This window comes from Aegilops tauschii, chromosome 5, assembly GCF_002575655.3.
Source record: "Aegilops tauschii subsp. strangulata cultivar AL8/78 chromosome 5, Aet v6.0, whole genome shotgun sequence".
In the NCBI taxonomy this organism is placed as follows: domain Eukaryota; kingdom Viridiplantae; phylum Streptophyta; class Magnoliopsida; order Poales; family Poaceae; genus Aegilops; species Aegilops tauschii.
This window is the reverse complement of record NC_053039.3, coordinates 342,329,945-342,348,990: the sequence shown is the minus strand read 5'-3', so window position 1 is coordinate 342,348,990 and position 19,046 is coordinate 342,329,945. Positions and strand designations below refer to the sequence as shown.

Sequence of the window (19,046 nt, the reverse complement as noted above, 5' to 3'; positions counted from 1 at the left end):
CTATCATAAATTAGACATAGCAACTATAGTTAATCAAAACAGAGAGAGTTCATGCTTTTACAGCTACATTTGCCATCCCGGATGGCAACTAAATCGTCGTCCCGCGGGTACCTAACGTAGCTGCGCCAGGACGTGTGGGCATATTTGCTTCGTGCCACACGCGTGGGGTAGGGATGAGTAGTACTTGCTGGACGTGTGACACGAAGTAGCTGCGCCCACACATGTGGGTAATTCTAATATTCGCCCACACGCAGCCAGTGTGGGCTGCCTTCTGCTCACACCATATACGGTGTGTGGGCGGATGTCTAGTATGTCACACGTATGGGCGTTATCAGGACCCAAAGCGAAAGGGAGGAGAAAAGAACTTGCTCCAAACCCGTGGACGGCCTGTCACAAACGCTAAGGGCTCGTTTGGTTGCATAGGCACCATACCCAGGGTAGCAAAGCCCCATCGGAGGAAATTTCCATGCCAAGTGGGATCCCTTCCAACACACGGGGGAAATTTCTGTTGCCGTTTGGTGCAGAAAGGAGGCAGGGGAGCAGGGGACGAGGTGGAGCAGCCGATGCAGCGGGGACGAGATTAATTCTCCCGAGGTCAAGTGGCCGTGATTTCCTGCCCAGGGAAAGGAAGTGGATCGGGATGGAAAATTCCCTGCCCGATGGCACCAAATCGCCCTCCAGAAAAACCGGGGCACAATTCAATCATGGTTTCCACGCCCAGGGAAACGGCGGGGATCCCCCGGGATCCCTTGCTACCAAACGAGGCCTAATCGTGTAAACATCCAGATTTTGCGATCCATCTTCAACTAGAAACTCTCATCGGGCTTTAACATGATTGATGACTTGCTGCATAGGCGAGAAATTTGTGATTTAAATCCGCGTTTCTCTCGCGCCACATCTCTCAAACAACCGGACCACACAAACGGATATCTACAAGTTCATTCATGGAGCACAATACAAAGCTACAAAAGCATGCCGGTCGACGAAGCAGCCCCACGAGGAACGCAGAGGGCATGTAATGACCATCACGGTTTCTCTTTATTAGGCGCCGCGTGCCATGGCAATGCCAGCCCACGCGCCTCATCCGGAGGTGCCGACTGCCCGTGTCATGGGGAACCGGTGCCCCTCCAGGCTCGCACGTTCGAACGGGCCATCAAGGACGGAGCAAGCTGTCCACCCCTTCACGGGCTTCCTGTCGCCGGATTCACGTCCGCCGTCGGAGCGCCGATGCTCGCTGCTCTTGCCCTTCCTCACGAAGCTCAGCAGCTTCCGGAGCCCCTTGGCCAGGTCCATGTGCGGGTTGGCCGCCGGGGCCGAGAAAATCGCCGGCGGCGGGCTCTCCAGGCTGCCCCACCGCTTCCTGGCCCGTGACTGGGCCGGCCGCGGCGTCTCCGCCCACCTCGGCGACTCCACCGTCGCGTGGAGCGGCAGCTCCGACACGGACCGGAGGTGGCGCCCGGCCGCCACCTTTGGGACGAACTGGTCCTGCGGCGGCCGCCTCGGGCTCGGGCTGCCGCTGGGGAGGTCGTGCACCCTCGGGGACCGCAGGTTCCCGATCGCGCCGCCGGTCCCGCTGCCGCGCCTCAGGAACGGCCTCGGCGTGGCGCAGTCGCCCAGGTCGCCGCCGACGCTGTTCCGCCTTCTGTGCGACTGCGGCCTCGCTTCAGGCGCGCCGCCGCTCACCGTCCTGCTCCTGGGCAGTGGCAGCGCGCCGTGCTCCTTCCTCGGGGTGGCCGCAGCGGACACTCCCGACGGCACCGTCCTCCTCACCTGCGGCGTGTCCCGAGCGGCGCACCTGACGGTGAGCGGGCTCGGCCTGCCGCCGGCGCGCGTGACACTGACGCCGCTCGGCCTCTGCTGCTGCTGCTGCTGGCTCTTGGCCACCGCCGCGACGGACACGCGCCTGGCGTCGCGCCGGCGCATGTAAGCGTCGTACTGCCTGCCGCGGCGGCAGGCGCCGGCCCCAGCGGGCTCCCGCACGCCGTCCGCGTCCGCGTCGTCCTCCTCCCCGCGCCGCGCGGCGTGCAGCAGCTTGTACGCCGCGAGCTGCAGCTCAAGCTCCCAGAGCTTGGCCCAGAGCGCGTCGTGGTCGTGTCCTCCGTGGCTCGCCATCGGTCCCGTGGAGACAAACAGAGACAATCCTGTGCGTGCCGTGCCGGAGGGTGCGCGCCGGGCGGAGCGGGCTATATACGCGCGCGTCGCCGCGGCGTGATTAAGTTTGGAGGTGCGAGTGTGACCGTGTCGGACGACTCCAGAGGCAGAGGTTAATTGGCGGCGGAAAGCGGCACGGGGCCTTTGGAGTAGTTTGTGTTGCGTTTGTTTGATTCGGTCGCGCGCGGCCGATGAGGGGCTTTTGGTTGACCGGGTGGGGCGGCAGGGCGGCGTCGACCTGGCCAGCTTCTCGCGTCCAGGGCTCGGAAAAGCTAGGTCGCCAGGATTGACTGCAGAAATTTGTATCCTTGATAAGAAGATCTTCCTTTCGCTGTCCGAGTGGCATCAGTTTTATGTTGGGAGTAGCATTTTGTATGACTAAACCCTCACCCTCCTAGAGACAAATCCTCTGTACCGATACACCAACTCTGGCAGACAAGTAGTATTATCCAGTATAGTCGTTCACCAACCGAGCCAAGTGCAATGTCTGCATGCTTTTTTACTACAACTACCAAGCGTTCTTCACATGCGCAGGTTATTTTCAGTCAGCTAATCTTCGTGAGAAACGCTGACCCTGCCGATCTGTCAAACGTTTAGACGCCCACCAAACAAAGACGCTTAGAAGCAAAACACAGCCACTTCTGAAGTCGAGGCCGTCATCTTATTAAACTATCAAGCAGCATTTCCACGATGGAGCGAAGAAGCAATTCACGATTCACCAATCACAAGCAAAGAGCAATAACCAAACAAGGTTTTGGACTAAATATCAAAATAAACAAGGTTTTGGACTAAATATCAAAATTCCTAGTTCACATGAGCAGGGCAGGGCAGGACAAGCTTATGATGACAGCACGGCTATCACGTCGGATGACCTGAGAACGATGTACTCGCCTTCCGAACCCTTGAACTCGCTTCCTGCATACTTGGAGTACAGCACGCTGCTTCCAGGAGTGATTGACAATGGCGTCCTGCTGCCATCATCGCCCAATGGCCCGGGTCCAACAGCAACCACCTGTTTCAGCCAGAGAAGTGGTCACAGCTCAGTAACTCATGCGACAAGTCTAAGTGTCAAGATTATATGACTATATCAACGTGGATAGCTACCCAGGACAGGAGGATTGCTCATAGTCATGCAGTCATGCCCCAACCAGTCATGTATAGTGCATGTAGGAAATGCAAAAAATAAATATTAAATGATGGGGTATGGTGTGCCTGATTGCTCATGTTTCATATGATAGTAAAAATAAATTTAGGATTGGCACCGCAGTTAAGGTCTAGTCTATCTATCAAACCTAGTCAACCAGCAATATGAGTACTATTTGTTAAGCATCTAGGGATCTCCATAGCTGTTTCAGTTTTACTACTAGTGATTTACTACTGGTTCGTTTTATGTTGCGAGATGATGGACCTGGTAGCTTTTCGTTTCTAGTTATGTTCTAGGGCAAATACTTTGGTTGTTGATGGTTTTCAGTAATGAAAATCGGAAGGGGGGAGCCCTTCTTTGATCAAAAAGAAAAGTGATGTACCTAAAGTGGTATCTCGCAGACACCATTGTGGAAACTGGCAAGCCACAAAAGCAACAGGAAATAACAGGTGACCACAAAATGAGCAAAAATATATATCCAAGAAAACAGCACGGAAAAAGAAGTCCTGGTCACTGTATCACTGACTAGTTACACTAGACAAGACTATAAATCACACTTCTGCAACACAGATCTGGTTTCCTCCTTTCCTTATAGCTTAAGAGCACATATACTATTAACATCAGTAAGTACACAAATCACAGTAAAAACAACACCTCACAGAGCGATAATTATGTGAAGGGATGCAACTATTCCATAGTTGATGTGTTTTCAAGTTTGAGGTTATAAGCAGTTATGATCACAGGCCATCTGATTAATTGCCCAAATGCATAACAAACAGAAGTGCTCACTGTTCCAACAGAAGGCTTCTCTTTCGACGCCTGTGTCAATAGCAAACCGCCAGCAGTTTCCTCTTCAGACTCTGCAACCTAATGTCAAAGGAGAATATAAAACTTCAGTTGGTAATGGGTATTGCTGGTGTCCATATTACAAACTGTACTCAGACAAGAAAGAAATAGATCCTGGCAATCTGAATTAAGGTTTTTTCTAGGCTATAGAGGATCTAGCTCTGCTGTTGTCTAATCTGAATGCTTGAAGCAAAAAAAAAAGAAACCTCCCATTGACAATAATGCATAGTCGCAGAGACACTGAGCATGGTGAACCTGGAATAGAACCATAATGGATCTGAACTAAAGGCAGTCGGGCAGAAAGAAAGAGCATGAAAGAACAAAATTGAGGAGTTATACAACCAAGTTTTTTTTATTTCAATTAAAAGAGGTTGCCAAGGCTCATGAGCAAAACAGAGCAGAGCAAAATAACACAAGGAGTATTGTTCTTGCTCTACATTGCTTCTTTTTTGTTTGAAAGAGCACTTCTTGTTCGGTTGTTAATGAGTTATTACTGCCCTATCATTAGTGGGTAAAATTATCCTCTATTTTTCTGTTGAATAGGTGCCATACCATAGTGCGATATACTAAACTTGATGCATAATCCATGAATAATATTTTGCCAATAAAATAGCCTATGCGAATTGAGTGTGCAGTTGTAGTACTGAACCAAGAAAGGATTTGAATATACATTCTATTCACAAGAGGAATACAGTAACCACTCAGTAAAGAGTGTAAAAATCAAAAATAATTTGTCGAAACAGACCTTAATGAGAATACGGTCACTCAGTGGCTTCAGATCTTTCACGTCATCAGTGTCAAGAATACCAATGATGTCATCTTCTTTCATAATGAGGTGGGTGGTATCATTGAATTCCAACTCGGTGCCAGCGTATTTAGAGTAAATAACTTTGGCACCAACCTGTAACCAGATAATATATTGTTACTTCCTCTCATCGCAGTAAAATATTAGGTTAAATAGGAGAATAACGTAAACTGCGGCAACGAAGAGGTCATGCGAGTAGTCTTCAAGAACATAGAGTGATTTTGATGTGTAAAAAGATCAAATACATGCAGTTCAGTTGTATTATTATTTCTTGCCCATAGATGGCACTTCAGTAACAACACATTTAGGTGATTTATCCTTCAGTTTATTTTATTTACATGCTCTGCTAAACAGGTATGGGTCCTATCACCAAACACTAGATGATCTTATAGTCAACCAAATAGGGTACATACCGGAACACTGATCTCGACGACGTTGCTGCCTAAGCTTCTCCCCTCTCCAACTGCAACAACCTCCCCTGCTTGTGGTCTTGACTGAGCTGTTGTTGGAAGCAATATCCCTCCAGCAGTTTTATCCTCAGTAGTCTTGGTCTTCACTAGTACCCTATCTCCCAATGGTTTCACAGAAGTATACTGCAAAAAATTCACCAGTTTATAAACAGTAGAGCTTAGGTAAAAACCAAAAGGCCAGGCATCGCACATTACATTCTCAGAAGTTTAAACAGTATCACAACTAACTTGTAGAGAGCAACGACCTGCTTCGCCTGAACAACTGCAATATAATGTGGGTGATATGGTGTGTGAAGTAAACTGCAGAAAGCTGTAGCTTTGCACATGAACATACTTGGTTCGTGCGCAGCCATGCCACGCCACAAGTTAGGCAAAGATTTGTTCCTTGCCACCTGGGTTCCACACGTATTGACTCACAAAAGTGTGGTGCTGATTTGGAACGCCTAACCTTAGGCAAGTTTGGAAACAAAGTGTGCCAAATATATAACAGCATAACTCTCTCCCTCAAAGCCAAAGCATATCACGCTAAAGAGAGTTAAACTGCAACTAATTACCAGCAAACCTGGTCCTACACAAAATTTGAAAACTAGCAGGTTTGGGGATTACATCAATTTTATGTTTTGAATCCTGAAAGTCCCATTTGGAACTTTCGGGGATCTGCAGTAACCACATTGAAGGGTTTGCATCAGAAATGGTCGGAAATCAGAATTATCTCATATTTTTTTCATGCTATTTATGGTAATGGTCTTTATATTCATCAAGACAGCGGAGCAGCTGGGTTCGAAAAATATATACATAAAGACAAGAAGGGCAGAAATTTACATCTGTACAACAGAAACAACATATGAAGGGAAAACCTATGCAAATTATGCACTCCAGTTTGTGATGAAAAACAATTTAGGCTGAGGATCTGTGTTCTGTAATAGGATTACAGAAGGTCTTGTGACCAGCAACTCTTAACGAGTAACTAATCCTCGTTCTCTCAGACCTAAGGCTCCACCCTGCAGTACCCTAAAGCACCATTAACTATGCAAAACTGGATATGAGCAAGTGTTTGGATTACTGTGTTTCCTCTCCTACACCCTATTCAGTTTCCTTCTATGAAATAATGGCTACGTGCAAGGTGCAACCATAGAGCTAGCACAAATTGTGTAAATAGACAGTAGTATCTGACAATTTAAGGCCCAGTCAATTGATTGTTACCTTGGGGGACACGACCGTGGCGGCCCTGACGACGAGGCCCCGGAGCCTCCGCCCCGTCGGCACGGGACGCGCCGACGACGAAGCGGGGACACGGAGCCCGTCCGCCAACGCCGGCTTTGCCATCGCCGCGGACGCCACCTTCGGGCCGCACAGATGCACCGACGCCATTGCTCCTGCCGAGACCAATAGCACACAAAATCACGCCGTGAACTACAGGAGACCGAACAAAGTGAGCTTCCGGGGCACGGAGAGGCGCGTACCTGCGGCAGGATTCAGCTGAGCGCGCGCCGAAGTGGGAGTGGGAGTGGGAGAGGGAGAGAGTGATGGAGCGAGGGTTCGGGGAGGAGGAGAAACCGAGGAGACCGAGGCTGCTAAGCTTGGGATAAGGATTTTGTTACTCTCGGGTTTAGGACGGAAAGGAGGCTGCCGGATGGTTCTAGAAGATGGCCGCCGGGCAGGATTCGGACTCCCGGAACCCATCCATCCGGGCTGGGGAATCGCTTCGGGCCGGCCCAGCTTTGTCTGCGAATGGGTGGCTTCTCGTGGCCTAGCCCGTTATAAAGGGAAGAGAATGTTACGGATGGATTGCAGACGCTTAACCAAACCCTGATCGATCTTAAAAAAAACTCCGGAAACAAAAGGAACATTGCATACTTAAGAGATACTTGACCGCGAACTGAATGATCACGTATAAGCCACTGATGCAAAATATTGGGCAAATGATGGCTGAGCGAGTACTTATGAATATTCACTCACATAGCCTGGTCTTGTGATTTTACATTTTTACCCATAATGTGACGTCCGGTTAATTAAGCTACAGTAATCCCTTGGCTAAGGATGCCATGTCATCGCTGTTGTTGTTGCCAATCTCGCTTAGTTTCAAAACCGGTCCAAATCCGAATTTAAAATAAAGTCAAATAAATAAAGTTTACGAAGTGACAAAACTTAAATGCTCATAACGTTGCAAATATCCATATCTATGTATGGTGGTGAACCAACATTTTTAGAAATTGGTTAAATGCCCTTTAATAATTAAAACCGCAGCTAAAACAATTATTTAAGTGCCTTTTAATATTAGAAATGGGCAAGTATTTTTTTTATTGCACCATACTTTTCATGGCAATGGTATAATTAGTAGCACTAACTTAGATGTTGTTCTTACATTTTATAAAACTAAAACTATTAAAAAAATAAAATAGAAAACTTAAACAGAAACTAAATAAAAGAAACAAAACAATCTAAATCTATTGGGCACCTTGGCCCATTTAGCTATAACAGCCCCAGCCCACCTAACTCTTCCCCTCCCCGCTACAGGAGCCGGGGGGATCGTGGAGGCCATCCATGGCGTCCCGGCCAGGTGCCGGCCATCCACGGCCACCCCCTCGTCTATAAGGCCCCGACCCCCTCCCTGGAACCCTAGCTCCCCTCCTCTCCTCCCTTCCTCGCGCCCCCGACCTCTTTTCCCCTCTGGTCGCCCGTCGACGGCGCGCACGAGGACACCACCGTCGCCGCCTCGCCTCGTCTCCACGCCAGATCGGACCGCCGTCGTCCCCTGCTTCCTCTTCGCCGACCAGACGGAGTCGAGGGACCCTGCATCGACCCCTGGCAGTCGTCTTCGACATCGACCCGACGAGCTTCGTCGTCGATTTCCGGCAACCACAAGCCTTCCCCGAGCTGCCTTTAGCACACATGCAGGCTTACTGTGAGCACCGCCTTCTTTCCCCTCTGTTTTCGCTGCCATTCTCGTGTCGTAGCTCGCCATGCCATTGTCGTGCCCGCGCCGCCGCCTTTTCCTTGTTTTCCGTGGCCACCGCAGTCGGAGCTCGCGTTCGAGCTTGCAGTCGAGTTCCTGGGCTCTCTAGGAACCCAACGCGTGCCCTGCTTCGACAGACCCGGCCTAGCCCGAACTCCGGCCGCCTCCGCGCGCGATGCCGCACCCGGTGCTACTCGCCGCCGACGCACCCCTGCCCGCGCGCCCGTACGTGGCCTCGCAACCGCATGCTGCTGCCGTCGCTCTGCCCTCCTTGGCACGCGCGCGCCCGCATCGCCTGTGCGCCCCGTGCTGCTGCTGCTGCTTCTGCTCGCCTGCCGCCCCGCCGCGTCTACTACCGCCCAGCCCGCCTTGGCCGCGCCCGGCCGTACCCCTGCTCCGCCCCACCTCCGGCCCTTCCCTCTCTACCTCGCCCCGCCTCCCGCAGCTGTCCGCCGGCCAGCGCTCCGCCGCCCGCTGTCGCCTGCGCACACACACCGGTCGCGCCCGGCCCCGCCTCCCCCGCGCGAGCCCACCCCCCCCCACGCCGGCGCTCGCGGCCGCTCTCCCCGCCGCTCCCCGCGCACCGTGCCGCTCCTCGCCGTCCAGCCACTGCCCCGCGACGACGCCCGGGTCGGGCGCCCGCAACGCCCCGGCGCCTGTTAACCCGTGTGGCCTCCTGGGCCACTTACAAGTGGGGCCCGCCCCTGTAAAACTAAAAAGAAAAGTTTTAAAAATATATATATAATAAATAAATAAATTAGTTAATTAATTAACTTAACTAATCATGTTTAATTAGACTAAACCTAATTAGCTTAATTAGTTTAGTTAGTTAATTAGTTAGAAGTCAATGTCAGGGGGGCCCACAGCTGTTGACCAGTCAACAGTTGACCTGGTCAACTGGGCCCACTGTCAGCCTCTGGTGGCCCTGCTGTGTGCATTCTGCTGGGTGCACATAGCAATTTCACCTTTTATTTCGAATTAATAATAATTTGAGAATATTGATAAATCTTTGAAAAGTCTTCGAAAATAATCCGTAACTCGGATGAAAAAGTTTTCTACATGAAAGTTGCTCAGAACGACGAGACGAATCCGAATACGCGATCCGTTCGTCTGCCACATGCCACTAACTACCTGAACATGCAACTTTTCCCCTCCGTTTCATCTGTCCGAAAATGCTAAACCTAGGGAAACATTCCCGGATGTTACCCCCCTTCGCTGGTAACGTGTAGCACCGCATTAGAACACGTCTAGCTCTGTCTGTTGTCCTGTTATGCTCTCTATGCTTGTATTTACTGTTTCTTCCCCCTCTTCTCTTCGGTAGACCCCGAGACTGCCGCTGATGCCGCTGTGATCGACTACGTCAACGACGCCCCCTTCTTCTTGTCTGAGCAACCAGGCAAGCCCCCCCTTTGATCATCCCGATATTGCCCATTCCATTCTCTCATGCTTGCATTAGATTTTGCTACTGTTATTGATTGCTCCTATTCTGATGCATAGCCTGCTTTTGTACCTGCTATTGTTACCTACCTGCTTCTCCTAAACTGCTTAGTATAGGTTGGTTAGTGATCCATCAGTGACCCCCACTTGTCCTTGTTGCCCCTGCTTCATCATCGATGACTCGATCTACGTGATCGACGACCAGAGCCCGACACCTCACATCACATCACGCCCCTTTTTGTTGCTCGACTCTGCAGAGCTACTATCAAGTGCCGAGGGTGATCCCTCATAACGCACTCCTGATGATAATTCTGTAGTGTAGCTATTCGGTCGTGGTCATCGAGGGTGATTTCCTCTTTCACCATTCCCGATACGGCTCTGTCGTTCAACACCTCAAGTGTGAACCTCGAGGGTGGTCCCTCTTACGTTCACCTTGATGATTACATTGAGTGGAATCTTCCGGGGCTGATTCCTCGGGTTTTCCCCTTGATGTTTGGACACACGGTTACCTTGACATTACTTGAGACCTTTGGGAAAGTCGGGCGGGCCCGGAGAGCACCCGCAAGATGGTTACGAGGCACGGCCGGGCAGGCAAGCCGCCCCCGAGTGGGCTGGGCTTGCCCTTGACGTATTTCCTCGAGACGGGGCGACGGGGTCACATTATCGTGAGTCTCTGCTCGTCTCCGCAAGCTAATAATACACTATGGTTTGGGTATTTGTTCTGAGTTGGCCTTTGGCCTTTACGCACTAACCACCACGCGAGAATAGTTATGGGCCTCGACGTCGCAGTATCAGCCGAAGCTTTGTCAGACGTCCAGTTCAGCCTTGCGGCACGGCTGGGCCGGCACCATCCTGTAGTGGTGGAGCCTGGTCCGCCCTGCTCGCAACGACCTGGAGTGCAATGGGCGATGGGCCCAAACCCCGGAGTGCTTAGGATGTAGACCGTCAGGGACCTCTCTGCTGAGCCTAGGTAGGGCTACGACGTGTTGATCTTCCGAGGCCGGGCATTGACCCAGAAAAGTGTGTCCGGCCAGAGTGATCGAGCGTGTTGGAAAACGTGGTGCACCCCTGTAGGGAAGATCTTTATTCGAATACCATGTCCACGGTAATGGACGTTCAGACTTATATCTTGATCTAATACAACTAGAAATGGATACTTAAGATATGTGGCTCCGGGATTGCTTTCTCGCAGGGAGTCGAGGAAGGATCTATGGGCTTTATTGCTACAACATGTTTGTTAAATATAAACTGCTATTCTTTACTCTTCTGCATGCTGCAAGATGCTTGGAGCTGCTTGAATATGCTAGTCTTCGATAGGCTAGGCCTTCCCCTCTATTATGGCATTCTGCAGTTCAGTCCACAGATACAACCCTTCCATTTGATACCAATGCATACTTAGTTTAGATCTGATGCTTGCGAGTACTTTGGATGAGTACTCACGGTTGCTTTGCTACCCCTTTTCCCCCTTCCTTCTTCTTTCCGGTTGATGCAACCAGATGGTGGATCCCTGGAGCCAGATGCCACTGCCGATGGATACTACTACATGGAGACCGTCGACGACCAGGAGTAGTTAGGAGGTCCCAGGCAGGAGGCCTTGCCTCTTCGATCGTTGTTGCTCTTCTGTTTGCCTTCTTAAGGCATCTTTGTTTAACTTATGTCTGTACTCAGATATTGTTGCTTCCGCTGACTCTTGTGTATCAAGCTTGTATTTGAGCCCTCGAGGCCCCTGGCTTGTGTTGGAAATATGCCCTAGAGGCAATAATAAATGGTTATTATTATATTTCTTTGTTCATGATAATAGTCTATTATTCATGCTATAATTGTATTGTCCGGAAATCGTAATACATGTGTGAATACATAGACCACAACCTGTCCCTAGTAAGCCTCTAGTTGACTAGCTCGTTGATCAATAGATAGTCATGGTTTCCTGACTATGGACATTGGATGTCATTGATAACGGGATCACATCATTAGGAGAATGATGTGATGGACAAGACCCAATCCTAAGCATAGCATAAAAGATCGTGTAGTTTCGTTTGCTAGAGCTTTTCCAATGTCAAGTATCTTTTCCTTAGACCATGAGATCGTGCAACTCCCGGATACCGTAGGAGTGCTTTGGGTGTGCCAAACGTCACAACGTAACTGGGTGACTATAAAGGTGCATTACGGGTATCTCCGAAAGTGTCTGTTGGGTTGGCACGGATCGAGACTGGGATTTGTCACTCCGTGTGACGGAGAGGTATCTCTGGGCCCACTCGGTAATGCATCATCATAATGAGCTCAATGTGACTAAGGCGTTAGTCACGGGATCATGCATTGCGGTACGAGTAAAGAGACTTGCCGGTAACGAGATTGAACAAGGTATTGGGATACCGACGATCGAATCTCGGGCAAGTAACATACCGATTAACAAAGGGAATTGCATACGGATTGATTGAATCCTTGACACCGTTGTTCATCCGATGAGATCATCGTGGAACATGTGGGAGCCAACATGGGTATCCAGATCCCGCTGTTGGTTATTGACCGGAGAGGCGTCTCGCTCATGTCTGCATGTCTCCCGAACCCGTAGGGTCTACACACTTAAGGTCCGGTGACGCTAGGGTTGTAGAGATATATGTATGCGGAAACCCGAAAGTTGTTCGGAGTCCCGGATGAGATCCCGGACGTCACGAGAGGTTCCGGAATGGTCCGGAGGTGAAGAATTATATATAGGAAGTCAAGTTTCGGCCACCGGGAAAGTTTCGGGGGTTACCGGTATTGTACCGGGACCACCGGAAGGGTCCCGAGGGTCCACCGGGTGGGGCCACTTGTCCCGGAGGGCCCCGTGGGCTGAAAGTGGAAGGGAACCAGCCCTTAGTGGGCTGGGGCGCCCCCCTTGGGCCTCCCCCCATGCGCCTAGGGTTGGGAACCCTAGGGGAGGGGAGCTTCCCCCTTGCCTTGGGGGGCAAGGCACCCCTTCCCCCCACTTGGCCGCCGCCCCCCTTGGAGATCTGATCTCCCAAGGGCTGGCGCCCCCCCCCCCCAGGGGTCCTATAAATAGTGGGGGGGAGGGAGGGCAGCAAACTACAGCCTTGGGCGCCTCCCTCCTCCCCTGCAACACCTCTCTCTCTCTCGCAGAAGCTCGGCGAAGCCCTGCCGGAGACCCGCTACATCCACCACCACGCCGTCGTGCTGTTGGATCTCCATCAACCTCTCCTTCCCCCTTGCTGGATCAAGAAGGAGGAGACGTCGCTGCACCGTACGTGTGTTGAACGCGGAGGTGCCGTCCGTTCGGCACTCGATCATCGGTGATTTGGATCACGGCGAGTACGACTCCGTCATCCACGTTCATTGGAACGCTTCCGCTCGTGATCTACAAGGGTATGTAGATGCACTCCCTTCCCCTCGTTGCTAGTACACTCCATAGATGCATCTTGGTGAGCGTAGGAAAATTTTAAAATTATGCTACGATTCCCAACAGTGGCATCATGAGCCAGGTCTATGCGTAGTTACTATGCACGAGTAGAACACAAAGTAGTTGTGGGTGTTGAGTTTGCCAATTCTTCTTGCCGCTACTAGTCTTTTCTTGTCTCGGCGGCTTTGTAGGATGAAGCGGCCCGGACCGACCTTACACGTACACTTACGTGAGACAGGTTCCACCGACTGACATGCACTAGATGCATAAGGTGGCTAGCGGGTGTCTGTCTCTCCTACTTTAGTCGGAACGGATTCGATGAAAAGGGTCCTTATGAAGGGTAAATAGAAATTGGCAAATCACGTTGTGGTCATACGTAGGTAAGAAACGTTCTTGCTAGAAACCTACAAACCACGTAAAAACTTGCAACAACAATTAGAGGACGTCTAACTTGTTTTTGGAGCAAGTGCTATGTGATGTGATATGGCCAGAAGATGTGATGAATGATATATGTGATGTATGAGATTGATCATATTCTTGTAATAGGAATCACGACCTACATGTCGATGAGTATGACAACCGGCAGGAGCCATAGGAGTTGTCTTTATTATTTTGTATGACCTGCGTGTCATTGAATAACGCCATGTAAATTACTTTACTTTGTTGCTAAACGCGTTAGCCATAGAAGTAGAAGTAATCGTTGGCGTGACGACTTCATGAAGACACAATGATGGAGATCATGATGATGGAGATCATGGTGTCATGCCGGTGACGAAGATGATCATGGTGCCCCGAAGATGGAGATCAAAGGAGCATGATGATATTGGCCATATCATGTCACTATTTGATTGCATGTGATGTTTATCATGTTTTTGCATCTTATTTGCTTAGAACGACGGTAGCAAGTAGGATGATCCCTTATAATAATTTCAAGAAAGTGTTCACCCTAACTGTGCACCGTTGCGAAGGTTCGTTGTTTTGAAGCACCACGTGATGATCGGGTGTGATAGATTCTAACGTTCGAATACAACGGGTGTTGACGAGCCTAGCATGTACAGACATGGCCTCGGAACACACGCAATACACTTAGGTTGACTTGACGAGCCTAGCATGTACAGACATGGCCTCGGAACACGGAGGACCGAAAGGTCGAGCATGAGTCGTATAGAAGATACGATCAACATGAAGATGTTCACCGATCTTGACTAGTCCGTCTCACGTGATGATCGGACACGGCCTAGTTAAACTCGGATCATGTTTCACTTAGATGACTAGAGGGATGTCTATCTGAGTGGGAGTTCATTAAATAATTTGATTAGATGAACTCAATTATCATGAACTTAGTCTAAAATCTTTACACTATGTCTTGTAGATCAAATGGCCAACGTTGTCCTCAATTTCAACGCGTTCCTAGAGAAAACCAAGCTGAAAGATGATGGCAGCAACTATACGGACTGGGTCCGGAACCTGAGGCTCATCCTTATAGTAGCCAAGAAAGATTATGTCTTAGAAGCACCACTAGGTGATGCACCAATCCCACAGAACCAAGACGTTATGAACGCTTGGCAGCAGCGTGCTGATGATTACTCCCTCGTTCAGTGCGGCATGCTTTACAGCCTAGAACCGGGTCTCCAAAAGCGTTTTGAGAAACATGGAGCATATGAGATGTTCGAGGAGCTGAAACTAGTTTTTCAAGCTCATGCCCGGGTCGAGAGATATGATGTCTCCGACAAGTTCTTCAGCTGTAAAATGGAGGAGAACAGTTCTGTTAGTGAGCACATACTCAGAATGTCTGGGTTGCACAACTGCTTGTCTCAGCTGGGAGTTAATCTCCCGGATGACGCGGTCATTGACAGAATCCTCCAGTCGCTTCCACCAAGCTACACGAGCTTTGTGATGAACTACAATATGCAGGGGATGGAAAAGACCATTCCTGAAGTATATTCAATGCTGAAATCAGCGGAAGGGGAGATCAGAAAAGAACATCAAGTGTTGATGGTGAATAAAACCACTAAGTTCAAGAAGGGAAAGGGTAAGAAGAACTTCAAGAAGGACGGCAAGGGAGTTGCCACGCCTGGTAAACCAGTTACTGGGAAGAAGTCAAAGAATGGACCCAAGCCCGGGACTGAGTGCTTTTATTGCAAGGGAAGTGGTCACTGGAAGCGGAACTGCCCCAAATATTTAGCGGACAAGAAGAAGGCCGGAAACACCCAAGGTATATGTGATATACAAGTAATTGATGTGTACCTTACCAGTACTCGTAGTAGCTCCTGGGTATTTGATACCGGTGCGGTTGCTCATATTTGTAACTCAAAGCAGGAACTACGGAATAAACGGAGACTGGCAAAGGACGAGGTGACGATGCGCGTCGGGAATGGTTCCAAGGTCGATGTGATCGCCGTCGGCACGCTACCTCTGCATCTACCCACGGGATTAGTTTTAAACCTCAATAATTGTTATTTAGTGCCAGCTTTGAGCATGAACATTGTGTCTGGATCTCGTTTAATTCGAGATGGCTACTCATTTAAATCCGAGAATAATGGTTATTCTATTTATTTGAGAGATATGTTTTATGGTCATGCCCCGCTGGTCAATGGTTTATTTTTGATGAATCTCGAACGTGATGTTACACATGTTCATAGTGTGAATACCAAAAGATGTAAAGTTGATAACGATAGTCCCACATACTTGTGGCACTGCCGCCTTGGTCACATTGGTGTCAAGCGCATGAAGAAGCTCCATGCAGATGGACTTTTGGAGTCTCTTGATTACGAATCATTTGACACGTGCGAACCATGCCTCATGGGTAAGATGACCAAGACTCCGTTCTCCGGAACAATGGAGCGAGCAACCAACTTATTGGAAATCATACATACCGATGTGTGTGGTCCAATGAGTGCTGAGGCTCGCGGAGGATATCGTTATGTTCTCACTCTCACTGATGATTTAAGTAGATATGGATATGTCTACCTGATGAAACACAAGTCTGAAACCTTTGAAAAGTTCAAAGAATTTCAGAGTGAGGTTGAGAATCAACGTGACAGGAGAATAAAATTCCTACGATCAGATCGTGGTGGAGAATATTTAAGTCACGAGTTTGGTGCACACTTAAGGAAATGTGGAATAGTTTCACAACTCACGCCGCCTGGAACACCTCAGAGAAATGGTGTGTCCGAACGTCGTAATCGCACTCTATTGGATATGGTGCGATCTATGATGTCTCTTACCGATTTACCGCTCTCATTTTGGGGTTATGCTTTAGAGACTGCCGCATTCACTTTAAATAGGGCTCCGTCGAAATCCGTTGAGACGACACCGTATGAATTATGGTTTGGGAAGAAACCTAAGCTGTCGTTTCTAAAAGTTTGGGGATGCGATGCTTATGTCAAGAAACTTCAACCTGAAAAGCTCGAACCCAAATCGGAAAAATGCGTCTTCATAGGATACCCTAAGGAAACTATTGGGTACACCTTCTACCTCAGATCCGAAGGCAAGATCTTCGTTGCCAAGAACGGGTCCTTTCTTGAGAAGTAGTTTCTCTCGAAAGAATTGAGTGGGAGGAAAGTGGAACTTGATGAGGTGATAGTCACCCCTTCCGAACCGGAAAGTAGCGCAGCGCGGGAAAATGTTCCTGTGGTGCCTACACCGACTGGGGAGGAAGTTAATGATGATGATCATGAAGTTTCAGACCAAGTTACTGAACTTCGTAGGTCCACAAGGACACGTTCCGCACCAGAGTGGTACGGCAACCCTGTCCTAGAAATCATGTTGTTAGACAACGGTGAACCTTCGAACTATGAAGAAGCGATGGCGGGCCCGGATTCCGACAAATGGCTAGAAGCCATGAAATCCGAGATAGAATCCATGTATGAAAACAAAGTATGGACTTTGACTGACTTGCCCGATGAGCGGCGAGCCATAGAAAACAAATGGATCTTTAAGAAGAAGACGGACGCGGATGGTAATGTGACCATCTACAAAGCTCGACTTGTCGCTAAGGGTTATCGACAAGTTCAAGGGGTTCACTACGATGAGACTTTCTCACCCGTAGCGAAGCTGAAGTCCGTCCGAATCATGTTAGCAATTGCCGCATACTATGATTATGAGATATGGCAGATGGACGTTAAAACGGCATTCCTTAACGGCTTCCTTAAGGAAGAGTTGTATATGATGCAACCGGAAGGTTTTGTCGATCCTAAGAATGCTAACAAAGTATGCAAGCTCCAGCGCTCAATCTATGGGCTGGTGCAAGCATCTCGGAGTTGGAACATTCGCTTTGATGAGATGATCAAAGCGTTTGGGTTTACACAGACTTATGGAGAAGCCTGTGTTTACAAGAAAGTGAGTGGGAGCTCTGTAGCATTTCTCATATTATATGTGGATGACATACTATTGATGGGAAATGATATAGAATTCTTGGAAAGTATAAAGGCCTATTTGAATAAGTGTTTTTCAATGAAGGACCTTGGAGAAGCTTCTTATATATTAGGCATCAAGATCTATAGAGATAGATCAAGACGCCTCATTGGTCTTTCACAGAGTACATACCTTGACAAGATATTGAAGAAGTTCAGTATGGATCAGTCCAAGAAGGGGTTCTTGCCTGTATTGCAAGGTGTGCAATTGAGCACGGCTCAATGCCCGACCACGGCAGAAGATATAGAAGAGATGAGTGTCATCCCCTATGCCTCGGCCATAGGGCCTATTATGTATGCCATGCTGTGTACCAGACCTGATGTAAACCTTGCCGTAAGTTTGGTAGGAAGGTACCAAAGTAATCCCGGCAAGGAACACTGGACAGCGGTCAAGAATATCCTGAAGTACCTGAAGAGGACTAAGGATATGTTTCTCGTTTATGGAGGTGACGAAGAGCTCGTCGTAAAGGGTTACGTCGACGCTAGCTTCGACACAGATCTGGATGACTCGAAGTCACAGACCGGATACGTGTATATTTTGAATGGAGGAGCAGTAAGCTGGTGCAGTTGCAAGCAAAGCGTCGTGGCGGGATCTACATGTGAAGCGGAATACATGGCAGCCTCGGAGGCAGCACAGGAAGCAGTCTGGATGAAGGAGTTCATTACCGACCTAGGGGTGATTCCCAATGCGTCGGGCCCGATGACTCTCTTCTGTGACAACACTGGAGCTATTGCCCTTGCGAAGGAGCCCAGGTTTCACAGGAAGACCAGGCATATCAAGCGTCGCTTCAACTCCATTCGTGAAAGTGTTCAAAATGGAGACATAGATATTTGTAAAGTACATACGGACCTGAATGTAGCAGATCCGTTGACTAAACCTCTCCCTAGGGCAAAACATGATCAACACCAGGACGCAATGGGTGTTCGATTCATCACAATGTAACTAGATTATTGACTCTAGTGCAAGTGGGAGACTGTTGGAAATATGCCCTAGAGGCAATAATAAATGGTTATTATTATATTTCTTTGTTCATGATAATAGTCTATTATTCATGCTATAATTGTATTGTCCGGAAATCGTAATACATGTGTGAATACATAGATGTAACACCCCGCATGTAACTTGCCATATTTGTAACTCCGACTCTTGCCATTTCCGGCTATGTGATATGTTTTTCCCTCCGTTGTCGGGTTTTGTCTTTCGTTTTGTATTTTGTCATGTCATGCATTTTCATATCATGTCATCATGTGCATTGCATTCGCATACGTGTTCGTCTCTTGCATCCGAGCATTTTCCCCGTTGTCCGTTTTCCAATCCGGCGCTCCTATCTCCTCCGGTGCACCCCTCTAGTTTTCTTTCGTGTGCGTGTGTCAAACTTTCTCGGAATGGACCGAGGCTTGTCAAGTGGTCTTAATATACCACCC

General features: G+C 49.1%; 2 protein-coding genes across 2 annotated transcripts; both read right to left on the bottom strand.

The window, feature by feature from the left end:
* Positions 1 to 953: 953 nt before the first annotated feature.
* Positions 954 to 2,239, bottom strand: LOC109769320 (uncharacterized). The gene has a single exon (XM_020328074.4). It carries the CDS (start codon positions 2,110 to 2,112, stop codon positions 1,081 to 1,083), a length of 1,032 nt encoding a protein of 343 aa, XP_020183663.1. The 5' UTR covers positions 2,113 to 2,239; the 3' UTR covers positions 954 to 1,080.
* Positions 2,240 to 2,769: 530 nt separating this feature from the next.
* LOC109769310 (20 kDa chaperonin, chloroplastic) lies at positions 2,770 to 7,123 on the bottom strand. The gene is made up of 6 exons (XM_020328061.4): positions 6,880 to 7,123; positions 6,620 to 6,792; positions 5,360 to 5,539; positions 4,887 to 5,042; positions 4,085 to 4,162; positions 2,770 to 3,163 (listed from the first exon to the last, which is right to left on the bottom strand). Exons 1-6 carry the CDS (start codon positions 7,097 to 7,099, stop codon positions 2,990 to 2,992), a joined length of 981 nt encoding a protein of 326 aa, XP_020183650.2. The 5' UTR covers positions 7,100 to 7,123; the 3' UTR covers positions 2,770 to 2,989.
* Between the last annotated feature and the right edge of the window lie 11,923 nt (positions 7,124 to 19,046).